The sequence below is a fragment of the Cryptomeria japonica genome, chromosome 3 (assembly GCF_030272615.1).
Source record: "Cryptomeria japonica chromosome 3, Sugi_1.0, whole genome shotgun sequence".
Classification (NCBI taxonomy): domain Eukaryota; kingdom Viridiplantae; phylum Streptophyta; class Pinopsida; order Cupressales; family Cupressaceae; genus Cryptomeria; species Cryptomeria japonica.
Window position 1 is genome coordinate 234883323 of NC_081407.1, and position 19089 is coordinate 234902411.

Sequence of the window (19089 nt, forward strand, 5' to 3'; positions counted from 1 at the left end):
GAGTGCTGGAAAAGAGTACATACTTCTCAGGGTCCTCTTCCCTTTTATATTTTCTTATTTTGGCAAATGTGGCTTGCTTAGCTCTTTCTGGACATTTGGCAGCATAGTGCCCAAATTTGTCACATTTGTAACATTGAATCTAAGAAAGGTCCTTTTTGAAGGTGTTTTTGCCCTGACGACTTTTTCTCTTCCTGAATTGTTTCTGCTTGCTTTTCTTGTTTGAGTTCGTATTTAGAACTTGGAGATCTTCATCTATATTCTTTTGCTTGATCCCTTTCTTATTTTGCCTTGATTCCTCTTGGAGACAGTCAGCCTTTAGCCTATCGAATTTTGGGAATTCATCCCTTGCACTGATGCCTTGGACGAATGTTCCCCATATGCTAGGCAACCCATCTAGAGCAATGAGTGTTAATTCTTTGCTTTGGATCTCATATCCAAGGGTTGCTAGTTCATCCCTTAGGGCAGATATTTGCATGAAGTAGGCATTGACTGATTCTCCTTTTATCATAGCTATGTGATTTATTTATCTTTTTAAAGCCAAGGTTCTACTAGCATTAGATATCTCAAAAGCATCTTCAAGTGCTTTGAATATGTTGAAGGTTGTTTCATGTTTCCTTATGACAAGCATAATATTGTTTCTTACCCCATCAACTATGATTTTAATAGCCTTTTCATTTCCCTCTCTCCAAGTTGTTTTGTCAGGTTCAGTCTCAAGTTCTACAGTTTCAGTCTTTACAAATGATTTGACTTTATTTTCTTTTAGAATCATTTGAATTCTGAACTTCCATGCTAAGAAGTCATCACCTCCTCCGAATCTGTCTTCAAATCTGATAGCGCTAGCCATTGAAAGAATTGTGATGTTGAATATATGCTTGATATGAATTTTCCGTAAAATTGAACAGCCTCAGGTTCAATTTAACTATAGCTCTGATACCATGTAAATGATGTTCAATTTTCAATTCGATATGCAAGACGTATTCTAATTTGTATTCTCTCTATCTATGTATTATCTATTTATATTATAACTCTGACTATCTTCTTTTGTATGGCAGGTGAGAAGAGTATTTATCGATTTCAATATCCTCTTCACAAATATTTATATTATAACTCTAACTATCTTCTTTTGTATGGCAAGTGAGGAGTATTTATCGATTTCAATATCCTCTTCACAAATATCAATTGATATATATATATGCAAGAGGGGAGGATCAAGCAGTGCCTTGACCAGTCATGTCTTATGGACATGACCGATCAAGACACTACTTGATCGTACCCTTTGATATATAACTATCAATCGGTGTTTATATTGATCACCAACCCGATACTAATCGGGGTCTACGTAACTTAGCATTCCATGCCAACCGGTATTCACGTGGTATGTTTAACCGATGTCAATCGGTGTCTAAGTTAACCGACACCAATCACTAACTAATAGTTATATATTAAGCGGTGCATACTTTGCCACCCGATAACAATTCGATAATCATTATTTGTTTGCTGCTAAGAAGATATCTGATATAAATCGGGATACATGGTTGACCCGATAATCATCGGTTATCACAGTTATAAAGCAAACCGATATACCATGCTATGATATGATTATCGATATTGTAGATTGGATATATACAAATGAGGAATGATCATCAAATGAAATAGCTTGAAGTTTTCCTGATAGTTTATCGATAGGATAAATGATTGAATGAGAGACTTCATTTATCTCTCATTCAATCATTTATCTTACCGAGGCTACCATGCATTAACAAAAGGGACTACTTATGTATGCCTACCAACAAGGAAACTAGTGGCCCTACTTAATCAAGCCAATAGGTCCTACAAAACCCTCAATTGTAAGGAGCGGGCCAAAAGCTTGATTCTCCCACAAACGCATAATTTTTCTATCTTGTGATTTATAATCTTCCATGTAATGTCCCCTACTTGGTTCAAGATAGTTTTAACCGTAATTAATCGATTTTCAATATATTTATAACTTAACTAAATCGATTAATAGACAAAACTATCTTAACATGAATCCAACCTAGGATGTTCTACCTTTTCTTTAGTCTATCAAGTACTAGCTATCTTACCATACTAAATAATTAATCCTATTTTGATTTATAAATCATTTACGCATTTATTAATTTTTAATTAATAAATACTTATTGTAGACACCTAAAATTGTCATGTCTAATTAAATAAATATTTTATTTATTTAATTATCTAAGCTTAATTCTTCTATTAATTAAATAAATCTTTATTTATTTAATTAATTCATTTATCCTCTTCTAGCCTTATTTCTCATTTAAATAAATACATTTATTTATTTAAATTATCCTTTTCCTAAATTAAATAAATATCTTATTTATTTAATTGATCCCACTTCTTCTATTAATTATATAAATCTTTATTTATTTAATTAATTCATTAACCTTTTCTACCCATGACACATGTCATTCATCTCTTAATTCATACACTACCTACCCCTTTCATTATTTTATTATTTCTTTTACCTACCCTCTAATCATAGCCGACCTCCTTTTACACCTCTCAATCTTATCCCTCCATTTCTTATAGTATCTTCTATATAAGGATATGCTTCCTTCATTATCAAACCCTAATCGTTCAATGCATTCTAATCATCTTTTATGCAATTGACTACACTACGATCCTACTTGCAACCACATTCCGTTCTTTGTTGAACTCTTGTGCACATAAAATCTGAGAGCAAATATATCAAGCAAGATCAATGGAGATAGGAAGAATGGAGATCCAAACCCTATTGGACATGTAATGGTATAATCTTTGTGATTTCGTATGATTTGCATTGTCTTAGGTAATCTTCATATGTTATGGTGGATCTTTGTTGTTGTTAGGCTAAGGTTTTGTGGTTGAATTCATTTAGCCTTTCAATATTGTTATTTTTGTTATCCATTTTCACCATATACACTTATTATTATCAATTAATTAATAAATACTTTGTTTTGGTGATTTAATAAATATTTATTAATTTACTCATTAATAATTACTTTTTTATTATATTAATATTAACTATAATTATTATTTTAATATTTATTATTATCCATCTTTATGTTATCCCCCATTGATCATTCTAATCATATAGATACATAAATAAGTAAATATAGTAATGTGGCAGACAGATCTGACACATAACAGATCTGGTCTGCCATTCTTATGTTCTTATATATTGGCTTTACATATATTTCACTCTTATGCTAATATTATGTAATTTGCCTATCTGGAAATTTCCTTTATAAGTCTGCTGAAGATCAGTCTAAAAGAATAATTTCTGAGTTATATTCCCACATAATATCGTTAACACTATATAATAATTAAAATTGCAGCTTTATTATTATTAAAACTATATTATTATTATTAAGTTTATTAATTCCTACATAAGGATGATATCGGGCTCCATATATTATGCATATATATATTAAGCATATTCCCGCGCATACCACAAAGAACAAAGATGCTACTGCCTGCAACTAAATAACAGTTCTGATCTGATCTGATTCGTGTTCTTGAGATAAGTCTGATATTCATATAACTCTAATAGGTATATGTATGATGTGTAAATAAGGATTTCAAAAACTTTATTTGATCATATGAATTGTCTTCAAGTATTTATAATAAAAATCCACTTCCAGTTATAATGATACATTGGCCCGATTACACATTATATTCCTGATTTTGAATATGGATTATTGATTGCAATCCCTAGATTGCTGTCTATGTTTCAATACTTGTCTATGCTGTCCCCCCCCCCTTTAGCGCTCTCTTTTTTTCTCCCTCATTATATAACTTGCAACCTCGAATGGTTGCATCACTCCATAAGCAACTAGTCGTATCATATCTCTTCATAAATAATTACTATTGTCTAACCGCACTTGTACATGTGTATTAGTTACTTGTTCTAATCGCACTATTTCCATGAGTATTGGTTGTTAACACAAATCAATTTATATGTCAATTCGCTGCTTTGTTTATTGATTGTTTACGTTACTTTTAATCCTCCGTAACCTTTGACTAGTCACTGCAATTCCTTTCATCATATTACTGTTCATACTCATCACACAATAATCTATGGTTTATTAATTCTTCCCCACGGCACTACCTTAATCAATGCTTATCTATAATCACCTTCATCGTATGCCTCAGCCAATCTGAGGTAATTAATTTCAGGCCAAACATTCTTATAATCGTGTATTGCCGCTTGCTTATTATCAAACGTCTGACTCTTGACCCTGCAATACCATTCATTCGCTAATTCCCAGCTACGTCACCTTTTCTCAGTATCATTGTATGATCGTTTTTCCTCCAACCAACTAGTCAATATCTTCATTGTTCAATTTAACCATAGACTCGAATGCTTTGTCGTGAGTTGGCTATAAACATATAATGTTGTCCATATTTATATGTGTCTTCATATCTATAATCTTTATTAATCACAGAGTCATCTTTAATGAGACTATCTTAATTGTTTCCTCCTTCATATGTCTTTGTATGAGTTCCTTGATGCCTTATATTATCTATAAAGGAGCTTTCCTTTAGTCGTTAGGTTCTAGAGTTGTAGCATCTGGATATGGACATCACACTTGTTTATAGATAAGAATATATAAATTATGTTTATGATACAATATTTCAAAAATATTATAAGTAATAAATATTAATATTTAATAAATAAATAAGTTTCAAATAATCCTTTTTTTGATAATTATTATATTAATTAATAATCATTTAGAATATATATATTTATTATTTCATTTGGGATATATATATAACAATCAAGGAGGGACATGAAATTTTAATGAATAAACAATCATCAATGAGCAAAGTAATTAAATATTATTATTAATCAAGACACTAAATATTATTATTTATCAAGTATTACTGATACGGGGATATGACAGACTACCAAGTATTACTTTTTAGTTATTATATCTTCTAATCCTAAATGCAGCTTTTCTTGCCCTTTTTATACATTTATTAGTGATTAATCGTTGCAAAGGCAGACAGATCTGACATGCCATTACTATTACTTTAAGATACAATTAATCCAATTTACCTTTCAAACAGTTGATTTAAAAGAAATATTAAATACTACTATTGTCAGGTTGGCATATACATTATTGCCTTAGGATGTGTATGGTTTTGTTTTATTAATCTATTTTAGTAATACAAAATTGGGGCATGACATTCCACCAAACATATCTTTCAAATTTTTCTAATGCAACGATTTCCTACTTACCCAAGTGATTTCGGCAAACAAGGGATTCGGTTTTATCTTGAATAAAACCAAATAATAATTAAATTTTCAATTGGTTTATGAAATTATATGAGCAATCTGTACTTATTGTGTTTTTATAAATAATTGTATAGCATTATATGTAATTGGATATAAAAGTATGATTTTAGGATGATGAAAGCACTCTATGGAGCACTTTGTTTTGAAATGCTATTAATGATGTATTTCCTCGTTCACATTTATTGGAAAGAAATGTATTTTTACAAAAGTCATTTTTGAAATAGGATAATCACCTTATTATATTTGGATTACAAGTAAGTAACTAGATTAGAGTCAAACAATACAGCATTTGGCAATTTCATTGGCAAATCAAGATTGGGTGATGAATCTCTAAGCAATATATGTACAAAATAAGGCACCATAATGTAGAGAGAAAGAAGCCCAATAAACATGTACAATAGAAGTAGTGCATATACAACCTAGGAAAACAAAACAATGGAAAGAAAAGACAATACACAGTATTTTCACTTGGGAAATCCTTTTCTAGAATTCAGATTCCGTACCTGAGCTTCTTCCTAGTATCTAGGGGAGTGTCCTTTGTTCCTATTGGTCTTGCCATGAGATAGAGAAACAGATATCATTTGTTAGTGCTTCATCAGCTGAGACTTCAGTTCAGGGGCGACAGAGTGCCGAGTCTCTAGTTCAGAGTTCAAGAGCCCCATAGAGAGTTCAAGGCTCTGATCTAAGTGCCTAGTCCCTTCTCTTGTAATGTCCCCTTATTTATTAACTTATGAAATAGGGACAATTTACTTACAAAGATCAATTGCAAAAGATTTCTTTCCTCAAGAAAACTTCAAGAATCAATTGCAAGAGACTTCTTTCCTCCAAGCCTCTATAATAATATAATTACTATGAATTATGATTAATGATACCACTTTTGAGTGTTTAAAACTATGGAATTGATAAGATTTGTATATAAATACTGATAATATTATTCAAAGAATAATGCATATATATTGAATATAGATTAATGCTATATCTGATATAAACTGATAATTATGCAAAGATGATCTTGATGTTAGCCTTCTCTGATTTGACAATGGGAAGTATGCTAATTTGTCCTCCAATCGCCTATAGCAGTGAATTGCTATTTCTTTCCTCCAAGCCTCTATAATAATATAATTACTATGAATTATGATTAATGATACCACTTTTGAGTGTTTAAAACTCTGTAATTGATAAGATTTGTATATAAATACTGATAATAGTATTCAAAGAATAATGCATATATATTGAATATAGATTAATGCTATATCTGATATAAACTGATAATTATGCAAAGATGATCTTGATGTTAGCCTTCTCTGATTTGACAATGGGAAGTATGCTAATTTGTCCTCCAATCACCTATAGCGGTTAATTGCTATTTCTCATTTCAATCTTTAAGTATATGCAATGTAGATATGATGACGATATTGCTTGAAGCAATACATTGCTGTTTCAGATTTGAATATGAATACTTGCAACTAACATTATTGGTGTTGTTTCTGATATGCCTGTAGAAGCCTGCAACACTGATGGTGCTTTCTCTGATTTTTAATCGTGAAATGTATGCAACCTGTTTTGACACTTAAGCCAAAAGATGCTCTAATAAGCAGATCCACGTAGGGATACAAGAATGAAATAAAAACCAGCTTCGATGATTGATGGGGTGAAATTGATTCTCATAATATAATCTTCAAAGCTGAATGGTAATATCTTTTGGATGTTAAAAGACACGTCTCTTATACTTAAACAGATTGATTTATTAACTCAAATCGCACCGCCTCTAATTGAGCAGCCACATAACAACAATCTTTTGACTTCTTTTAATAACTCTTAGTCACTGGTTTAGGGAATCATGTATCTTCCTTGATATTGAGCTGATTATCGATGGCTATCATTTCTTATTGGAATTGAACCTTTTTAATGCATAAACAAATAGATTTGTTTTTCGCATGATATCGATTGGTTACTTGTATGAATTGCTGCCTTCCATGCTTAATATCGATGTTTAATTAATCTAATACTCACTGTCATTATTGATGCACATTAATCCTAATCACTATCATCAATTACTCCATCGTATATGTTATCCCTGTCTTAGTCACTGCATATCTTATGTCTTAAGTGTTACGTATTTCCTTTCTCCATTGGCTTGTTCCTCAATCACTGCCATACTTTATTAACCACCACTATTTCTTCACACAGTAATCTCTGATTTTACCTTAGAAGTTAATCATATGGAAAATGTATCAACTATTAGGTGTGATACATTCCCAACAGACATATCATCGCATTTGAACAGATAAATACATTCCTCAAAGGTACGGTAGTCTTTGCTCCTCAATTGACCCTTTGAATGCGACTGTAATATATTTTTCTTTGTTTGATTCTTCCCTTTGCTGATTGCCCATTGATAACATTACTTGGGTAAGTATGATTAATAGGCAGTGATGATCGACTTCATGCTCTCTTCATCGGATGTATAATGGTGTATCATTGATAATGATTACTTAGGTCTTCTCATACAAGATTGATCATTACTTGTTTATTGATAACTTGATCCACATCTGTTTTTATGAAAATGCTCTTCTCATTTGGTATAACAGAAGTATCAAAGAGGATTTGTCCTTATGATGCTATGAGCAGATTATCCATTATCCTCATGATGATTGTTTGCCATGCCGGTGCTGTCTCGTCCTTATATCTCTTAAGGAAAATCATCTTATTTATAAGACTTCACGATTTTCCTGATACTTTATTACTCTATCTAATATGTACATTTACTTCTACTGTCTTCTAACTAGCTATAGGTGATCAAGGTCTGCCATTCCTTGACCACATAAGTGTTTTATTGCTATTATGTTATACGTCAAAGATGGGGACATTACATCTCTATAGCATACCCGCCCCATTCCAAAAACAAAACCCAACATAGTAAAAAATTTCATGATTGCAAAAACTCAACCGTGTCCAATACGATAATGAATCTCTCTTAATTCACCCTTAACCATGTTCAGATATAAATAGACACATTAAAAGCAATTTTACACATTGCATGAATTCATGCAAAAGATAAATACTAGTGCCTTCAAACATCAACAAAAATAAAAAATAACCATACCCAAAAAAAATCGATACTGATCAACTAGCAAGGTTGATCTGTGATGTTCCCTACTAAACTTCCTTCCTTGACAGATTGATGGAATGATGAATTGTAGAGAATTGTTTCAGAGTAGCCCAGTTATGAAAGCTGATATACTACAGACATATAAGGTCTGAAATTAAATATATATTATATGCAAAATGGAAAAATATATATATATATATATAGCTCTCCAATAGATTGCTATTCCTGACGTGTATACTTATTTACAAGGAATACACCCAATTCGGGGTGATTGTAAGTATGCTGTGATTCTTGATCTGTATTCACGATGTTGCTGTTCCTGGTAGGTGATTCTGGTTTTCTGCACACTTTAGGAATGGTCTGTGTTCGGATTCTATAAGTCGGCAGGTAAAATCTAGTTTTATAATCTCCTTGTTCTTTGAAATCAATTTTAGAAGCATTTCAGAGTATATCCTCCTTACATTGCAAATGGGATTGAGATGTATTTTATACATCTACGTGCCTCTTTGGAGAGGCGTGAGAACCCCTCACTCAACGTGCCTCTTCTCCTTTAAAAAGTCGTGAGATATGAATTGTTTGTTGGTAACACTCTCACTTAGTTACTAATATGATCTTTACCAAGATCGCACCTTTCCACACGCAGCCTTAGGACATTAGAAATCGGTTTAATATTATAACCATCCTATGATTAATATTTACTGAATCCAACCTTGACAGCAAGGATTAGTGTCTTCTACCGCTACCCTGTTAAATACAAACCATATACGTTGTTATCAAGGCTGTGATTTTCTCTCTTAGAGACTTCACAAAATTGGTCAATAGGGAGATATCACATGATCCCATCTAAACTATTAAACATAGAGAGCATACAACACTTATCCAACACATAACCAAGGTGCAATTAGAAAAAAGAAACATTGCACAATTTACTTTTAAAAAATTATGCATAAATCTACAGATCTGATAAACTAGCAACAAAAAAGGCACAATATTTTCACAAAATTGTTGGTACTAGAAACGTCTTCAGTGATCAGCAGTAATACAAATACAGAACCATTTTTTATGCATTTGCATAAAGAAAACTTCCTCAAATTTCCTAGATTCAGTCTTATAAACAAAGAATTTAAAGATCAAGATCATTAAAGTTCATTCTGAAATTTTGTGTTTAAAAGTTGCTTTTTCAATTGACCAGTTATAAAATTAAAAATAGTTCCACTTGCAATATCAGCAACATAATTTGATTGGAGACTGATTATATATTCTTCATTTGCTTCCTAGGATGCAACCTTAATGCTTCAGAAATAAAAATGTGAATAGCATTGCATCCAGCCTTTGATAGGAACTTACATATCCATCCGGGTTCCCACTCTGCTCCCAATATAAAGAATGAAGATCTGAAACCTCCAAAAAGCCTGAACTATATGGCTCAATTTCTGGATATAGCTCCCTCCGATAATTCTCTTCAATTTCCAGTGCCTTATTCTGGGCACGCGCCTTAAATTTTAAAATTACAGATCCTGGTCCCATACTTTTTCCTGTTTTAGATAATATTTGCAGTTGCACTCTTCAATATGAGCTACTGTGCATTTTACTATGCAGGTGCAAACATAAAGTACATATGACAAGATCTTCAATTAATGCTAATGTCCATACCTTTTAGACAACAGATCATATGTAAAATACACACAAGTTGCAAGCATATATACCATAAGAATTACTAAACCATGCAACATTAAAACACAGTTCAGTACTAAAAAGTGACAGTTGGTACTGATAGATCATTATGACAACTAAATATTTATGTGTAGTGCGGAGTGCCATACAGGTAGTAGACAGTAACTCAGTGAATAATTCAAAGTAGACAGTAACTCGGTAAATAATTCAAAGCATACAAAAAAAATGTGTTAACATATGTTCTGATCCCATCTCAAACATGTGAACTGCTACATCACAAAGTATTTCCAAAGGGACTTGAAATAGGGATTTCTCCAAAAGCATGAAACTACAAAGGGCATCATTAGAAAAGGAAATAAGTATTCTAAATTGCTCACAGCAATAGATAATAGAATAGATGACTAGTACTTGATGAACGTAACAGTAGGCATGCATGCGATTCTCTTCTGTAGAAAGAAATAAAATTGTCGTATCATTGATCTCCTGTGTATATTGATAGATTCTATTGCATCATTGATGAAAACACAATTTATTTATGTCACATTGTTTCTCTCTTGTTTTTGTGCTTTCCATTAGACCTCTAGATCTTGGCTGGCTACCTTGATAACTGAAATCTTACATGGTATTAGAGCTATTAGAGTGCCATTGATTAGTCTTTTTGAGAGATTTTTCGGTGCATATTTGGGGTTTTGTTTTTGTAGCTTTCTATTGTAGGTCAAAATTGGAGCTTGCTGGGTCAAATTTGAGGTGACAATTGGATTCAGGAGGTTCGAGAAAGTCAAGGTCGCCTTTTGTTCCATCCAAATCCAATTCTAGAGGCGTTTGAAGTTTGGAGGTGGTTACTAGATTTGAGAGGCACTTAAAATTTCAAAGCACTTTGGGCCAAAACCGACCCTGCCATCACAATCAAAAGGCTCAAAAACCCAAGTTTGACTATCAATTCATCCAAATCGGAGAAGTTGACCATAGGTTGAATGTCAATATGATAGAATTTCTTAACTATTAAAGTTGGTGTCACCAAACAATGGACTACCCATACTATCTACCTCTACGAAGAGATCTCTCAATGAAACTACCCTAGGAGCTCCATTTGAAAATTCTTGGAGTACTATTATTCATTTTGATTTGAACTTTAGCTCCATGGTTTCATAGTTCTATGCAAACTCTCCAAGGGAACGTAAATGGTGTACTCCTAAGACCATGTTAGTCTCTCCTAGACCCACAACATAGAAATCATCATGCACCTTGTGACTATCCGTGGTGATGCTTAGTTGTTGGATTTTCTTTGTGCCAAGAATGGTGAATCCATCTACTATGACATTGAATCCCTCAATGCCTTTTGCTTTGAATCCTCTTCTACTACCAAACCATTGTCCATAAAATTGTGGGTAGCCCCACTATCAATTAGCACTGAAATTTTTTGCCCATGTAGAACTCCACACACTTTTTAAGGTTGATACTTAGGAGCACCAAAAAGTGTGGCAAGGGTGCCTCCTGAAGTGTCTTCCTCTTCTTTATTGTCAATTTCTGGTTCTTCTTCAATCTTCAGTCCAAGCTCCTCTAAACCTAATTCTTCATCCAATATCTCCTCTAGCAATGCACTTCACATCAGCCAAGACATTTGTAGCTATGCTCCCATGGCTCCTTGCAAGAAAAGCACAATTTCTTTCTTCTAAGTTCTTTTTTGGTTTTTTCTTCTTTCCTCGTTTTCAATGGCATATTCTATGGATGAGATACTCCATTCTGGAATGTTTCCTTCTATTGATCCAAAGGTGGTGCCTTTTGTAAAATTTGTTTATGGGTGCTGATGTCTCCAATGTCAAGGATTTCTTAATGGCTTCTCACAAAGATGGTGGATAGAAATCCTTCAACCAACATCTAAGAGCTTCAAATAAACTTTCCATGAAAAGAACACTAAGACTCCTTTCAAAGACATTAGGAATTTTACTCACAATCTTCGGAACTCTGTCACATAACTGTCTATGACTCTATAGTGTTGCATTGACTCAACTGAGCCAACTCCTTGAAATGAATCTCAAGGTCTTTTTTGTCAAATCTTTCTGTGAGTCTCTGACTGAATTCATTATATGTACCAATGACATAGTGCCCTTGGGTGATCAATCGATAGTACCACCACTTGTGTGCTATATACATTCTAAATGAACGGAGGCAAATTTTATGGCCTCTTCTTCATACATAAGATTTAATGAAAAATATGTATCTAGATTCTAAACCCAAGCACAAACTATGCATCTATTTGAACCATCAAAAGAAGGAGGTTTGTCAATTGCTACTAGCATTGGCTCATATTGACAATAGCATTCTACTAGACCTATGTCTTCTTTTCATCTATTGGAACACTCTTACCTCTTTTCCCCATTTCTACTTCTATTTCTTCAACCTGATTTTGTAACTTTCTTCATTCTCTCCAATTGAATCTAATGTCTCTCACACGGGTTTGTATTAAAATGTTAGCTTTGAAAACTACAAGGTAGCAAGATCTAAACTCTGATACCACTAAAATGTCCTTTTTCAATATTTTATAAAACTTAAAATTTTTTGTATTTATTATCTATGCAAGGGATAAGAACTTCCTCTCTAAATTTACCAAACTCTAATAAATCACAAAAGTTCTAATATAAACAGCAATAACAATGATGTCCCAATTCCAACAATGTGTGACTAAATATTGGCAGCAACCTTAAATATCAACATTTATTTTTTACAACCTTTTGCATTGCAAATATTATTATTATTGCAATTGCCAGAAAATTACAAAATATTGATGCAACAAAATACTGCAACAGAATTACCTTTTGTGTAAATGAATCAAATATCAAAAAAATATGACCTAACTCACAGCATTAGCTACAACTAAGAGCATGAACAGCAGATACATCAGGTTGGTGAGGCCTATGTGGCTGCAACAAGCATCCAACATAACCCGCAACTGCAGAAAGGGAAGCATTGTAGACTACCAAATGATATGGCAGCCTCCCACTTGTACAATGGCTGATATAGAAGACACAATGATATATTAACTACAGTGCATTAGCTATACATAAGTGGCCCACTCGCAATTTCTTTATCAATCCTCCAAAACAATCCTCTACCAAACTAAAAACTGGAATGAGCTGCAAACTTATTAGCACAAATGTGCTTCCTGCATAAAATAACCTTGAAGAACAACGGGTCTTCATCCTCATGCTCTTGTCTAGGAACCAAGAGGGTTTTCGTCCTTCGAATTTCCATACTCCAAGGTTTTGCATCCTTAAGTGCAATAGATGACCACTAATGCTCAAGCTATGAGAAAAAGGGGTTTTGATTTTATAAGCAATGGATCATCTCCTTTGAGAAAATGCCTCTCTTTGATACACTCCAATTTGATGCTCAAATTTGACTTCCCTTTTCCCTCCTAAGCGCTCACATAAAAATATTTTAATAAAATATGACATAAGTGTTGATTATAATTAGGGATGGTGGATTCCAATTGCCATGGGCAACATTGGAATCTGCCCAAGGGGGCCAGCCCCCCTTCCCCAACATGCAGGGCTGGGCCCTATACTTCATGGCATCAAATGAAGATCCCACGCTACACTCAAGCCAACATGCCACCATGTATTGGGCCAACCCTATCCTAATGATTTCAGTTAAATAAATAAATTAAAGTCATTAAATCATAATGCAAGCTGACATGATTAAGATTATTATTCCCCATATAAATAAACTCCAACTTCACTCTATCATTCACTCATTCAGTTTTTCCATCCATGCGAAATATATGTGCCTACCAATGCGAATTCAAGAGGAAGACTACATCTGCAATTAAAGGGATTTATCCTTGTCATATCAGCGAACTACACATGCCAGTTGTGGTGCGAAATTCATTAATGAAGAGAGCGAACTAAGGGATAAGGTTGCTGTCCATCAAAGAGCAGACTTCATACATTACCAACCTAGGGTTTGGACCTGATCACTGTTGGAAGGGTTAAAGGTGCAGATGTGACTACTTGATGCTTGTGAAGTGCAGTTTTGTGGAAGACATTATCAGTCCTAAGTACACACACCTTCAAGTACTTGAGATAAGTGTTGTAACCCTCATATGAACATAATTCATAATCAGATCTGAGGATCTTTTCTGGATGGGTTTTTCCTCCTAGGAGGTTTTCCCAGGGTAACCGTGTCTTGTTCTTATTTTGTTCATTTCTTTGTTATGCCTAAATCTGGAGAACTATAAATCTTTCATCTAATCAATTTAGTTAGAAACTAAATTCTGGTTTTCTGAGTTTATATTAATTTGAAAGTGTTAAAAACTAACATGGTATCAGAGCTATAGGCTAGATCAACTTTCAGATTTCAGATTTTAGGACTCCTTTATTTCCAGATTTTGTCTCATTCACAGGTCAGGTCAATGGGGCTGAAAGTTGAAGATAGGCTTGATGGGAATCTCAATTTTGCTGCTAGATTTAATCATGTAATTTCAGTCTCTTGTTCCTTCCTTCTTTGTTGGTAGGTTAGTAAATATAAGGATCTCTCAATAAGACGACTTTGGTGTCAATGAAAACATTAAATGTTAAATGAATGAATCTTTTATTTAGTCCTTGTTAAACCGAATATTATAAGAGGATGCTTGGTTAATTAAAGTTGTTGTTAAGGGCTTATTATTTCGTTTGGGCTGCAACTTTATGTAGTGGTTAAGATCTGATTTAAATAAGAGTTACAGATCTGATTGTGAAAGGTTGTGTCCCTTTCATAGGGCAGAAATAATGAAGAGTTGCACTCTTTCAAAAGGTGCTAATGGTGAAAGGGTGTGTCTCTTGCCAAAGAGCATACATAATGAGGAGGTGTGACCTCTCCCTCATATCGAGAGACATAAAGGAAAGGAATCAAAGCATCCAGTGATATCACCTCGGATCGGATCGGATCAGAACTGTTATTAAGTTACAAGCAATAACATCTTTGTTCTAGGTGGTATGCATGGGGATGTGCTTAATATGTATGCTTAATATATGATACCTGATAATGTTCTTTTGCACTGCATTATGTATGACTGTTATACTTAATTTCATATGTATTCTTAATAAATGTCAAGTTAGTATACCTATGGCCTAATGCTTGTTACTATTGTCAGTATTTAAGAAAGTTGGGAATGGAGTTGTTTCCAAAGAGGGGTAGTCTAAATCCAATCAATAGGATGATTCCCAAGATAGGATAAGGATCAGTGTCCCGTAAACTTTGAGGGAACCTATTGTATTTTGGTCTCTGAGCGCTTTGGTAACATAGACATCCCCTTCTTCCTTAGAACTGAAGTAGTAACGTAGGTTGACACTTGCATTAAGAATTATGGAATATCACAAATTTGATTCATGTTAAGATAGAAATGTATTCTAATCAATTTAGTTGAAGTCATAAGTATTTTGAAATAGATTAATTAAATACTAAAATTAAATATGGAATGTATGCCCACATTAAATATCTAGTGCTTAATTGTTCCAATGAGTGAGATCAAAACAAAGAAGAAAAGTTGAACTTCATACATTTGTAAAGACATTGCGAACTTGAATATTTCCTCTCTGTTTTGAACTTCGTTTAATTTGTGTATGTCTTTAACTATGCGCGTAAGGGAAAATAAGCCAGTTACATAAGTATCACTGCTAATTGAGTAAATGAAGCATTCATTAAATAAATATCATAAATAAGTAAGCTAGGAATTTATTGTTCACAATGCTTGATCCGAAGATTAATTCCTTTGATGTATTTGTTGTTGGATATCTAGAGGTTTGATCTGAAATCCTTTATCTAAATTATTTTGATTATATATACTGCAGCTTACTAATTGCTATTGATTCATGGAAGTATAGGCTCTCACTATCATTGCTTGGTTAGTATCTTCATTGGTAAGTATACTTCACTCTCCTTGTAAACATTCTACTAGTACTTCCTCACCTATGATCTGATTGAGTTTTTGAAAACTGATTTTTCAGTTGAGTATTTGCTATCATGAAATGTGAAGTATTATGGAAATTAATAATATACACTACATCCTCAATTGTTGAATTAGAATTATTCTAGCTGATAACTTTTGTACTTTTGTGAGCTAATTGTAGACTCTATTAGGTCATACTAATGGTTGTATGCATGTACTCTCAAATCTGTGGAAACCCTAGTGAGGCAGAAAATGTTCATGACTTAACCCTTGTGAGTTTCTTTATGAAAATTAGATTTTTGTTATAACTTGTATGGTGATGTACAAGTTTTCAAGGTTGTGTGTTACTGGCTGGCTCCTTTAATTTGTGTCACATAAGTATTGTCTCGGCATTCTATGTATCATTGGTTATATTGTTAAAGGGATGCATCTAACTTATCATGAATGTTGTGATCCTCACACAAAATCATTTTTATATAACCTCATATAGTAGGTGATGTATGTCGAGGGCCAAGGTCATACTGACATCACAAATCCATAAACTTGGATTGATGTGGCTTCAGAGGAAGCTTTGAAAATAAGGCATAAGGATCTTCACACTCATTTAGAAGAAGGTTGAGGATATGTCCTGATCATAATTGAGCCATGGGTCCAATCCATAAAAGGTGAAGTTGGCATTTCTCATCCTTGTTTATGAATAATTATGATCTATAATGCCTGGCTATCAGTATGATATTGAGGATTAAGAGGGAGCCCTATGATCTTCAATAAAACTCTTGGTATGAAAGAGTACTTGATAAGCCTTGGGTTTTGTAAAGATTCTAACCTGATCCTTAAAGTATTTGAAATGCTAATTCCGATTCCTTATGTGGATGACCTAACTCCGACTGATAAAGATAGTCTCAATTAATATAAGAAAGAATTAGCTCAGAATTGAGATGGAAGATCTAAACCTAAAATGCATTACTTTTAGGTTAGAAGTGTGGCAAGGATCTAATGAAATTATTATAAGTCAAGTTTTCTATTGTTATGTTAGAATTATGGATTGTAAATTTATATGGAAACTAACTTGAAGAAGTTGAGTATGTCTGCAGCCAACTATAATCTTGCAGATTCATTTGAATAGTGGCAGGTTGATTGATGAGTACTTCAACTAATCAAAGCTAAGCATATTGTTGCAGCCAAGCATATTTTGATATTTGCAAGACACAATTGATCATAGGCTAAAGCTGCTTAGGTTCAAATTGGTCAAGAAGTGTTACGGACAAGGAAAACACTTCAAGCATTCACCCACTGCGATCTCTTGGACCTATAGGGACAGTCGTCAGTCTCAGTTGCATTGAGTATTGCTGAAGCTAAATACATTGTTGCAAGTGTTGCATCAAGAGAAGCAGTGTGGTTTCTCAAAATTCTTGTTATGTTGTTTTGAATTATTATCAGGGTTGTATAGAGATACCTGACAATTCAGTGTTTTATGGCAGGACAATCATGTGTTGCAGATGTTCTCACCAAGTCTCTTGAAGCTTGAGATAGACTTGGAGCTGTGGAGAACACCGCCTTGGTTGAGAGGGAGTCTCAACCTCTATGATACATTGTGTTGTATCAACCACCCTCTACGGGCAATGTAAGGTGGTAGTATAATTTTCTCAGGGAGAACTGTAATTGATAACCATCCTCGCGGGCAATGTAAGATGGTATTGTAGTCTTCTCAGGGAGAAGTGTAATTGTTAACCATCCTCTGCGGGCAATGTAAGATGGTATTGTAATCTTCTCAAGGAGAAGTGTAATTGTTAACCATCCTCTGCGGGCAATGTAAGATGGTAGAAAAGATCCTCTCCACCCTCTGCGGGCAATGTAAGGTGGATCCAGTCTATGCTTGTGTGCGAGCTGGAAGACTATGTTATGTAGTTCCATTCTATGTTTGTGTGCAAGATGGAAGACTACAATATTTTGATTATGTCTATTCCATTTCTTGCTTGTGTGCAAGATGTAGGATTATGTTTATTAGACTCCATTCTATGCTTGTGTGCAAGATGGAGGACTATGTTTTCATTTTATGCTTATGGAAAGCAATGATTATGTATCTCCACTCTATGCTTGGGTGCAAGATGGAAGATTATGGTGTTTCTTTGGGAGAAGACTGAGGTAAAGACAATGAATGATGGATATGCGTGATCAATGGCATGGAAAGACTCCATGATGTGCATGAATAAGTTGTGTATGTATTCATGACTTGCAAGTGTGCATGTCAAAGTTTGAAGTGATCCTCCACAGGCAGTACAAGATGAATACTATGGGATATTTGTTGTGATACTCTCTCAAGAGTATTTGAAGTTGACAACTAAGTTCGGATTACAATTTAATCATTGTATGTATTACTTAGGGCTGGGCCCTAATCTTGTAACCTGGTTGTAAGATTATCGTTCTCCCTAATTAAGAGGAAGTGTTGATTATAATTAGGGATGGTGGATTCCAATTGCCATGGGCAACATTGGAATCCGCCCAAGGGGGCCAGCCCCTTCCCCAACGTGTAGGGCTGGGCCCTATACCTCACGGCATCAAATGAAGATCCCACGCTACACTCAAGCCAACATGCCACCATGTATTGGGCCAACCCTATCCTAATGATTTCGGTTAAATAAATAAATTAAAGTCATTAAATCATAATGCAAGCCGACATGATTAAGATTATTATTCCCCATATAAATAAACTCCAACTTCACTCTATCATTCACTCATTCAGTTTTTCCATCCATGCGAAATATATGTGCCTACCAATGCGAATTCAAGAGGAAGACTACATCTGCAATTAAAGGGATTTATCCTTGTCATATCAACGAACTACACATGCCAGTTGTGGTGCGAAATTCATTAATGAAGAGAGTGAACTAAGGGATAAGGTTGCTGTCCATCAAAGAGCAGACTTCATACATTACCAACCTAGGGTTTGGACCTGATTACTGTTGGAAGGGTTAAAGATGCAGATGTGACTACTTGATGCTTGTGAAGTGCAGTTTTGTGGAAGACATTATCAGTCCTATGTACACACACCTT

The 19089-nt window shown here is 34.0% G+C and overlaps 1 protein-coding gene across 2 annotated transcripts in view; it reads right to left on the reverse strand.

Annotated features, from left to right (window-relative positions):
* Positions 1-19089, reverse strand: part of LOC131074404 (proline iminopeptidase) — a 226346-nt gene that overhangs the window by 181301 nt on the left and 25956 nt on the right. For both annotated transcript variants that reach the window (XM_058011031.2, XM_058011030.2), the window contains exon 2: positions 9783-9970. In XM_058011031.2, coding sequence (XP_057867014.2) covers positions 9783-9970 — 188 coding nt within the window. The remainder of the gene's footprint in view (positions 1-9782; positions 9971-19089) is intronic.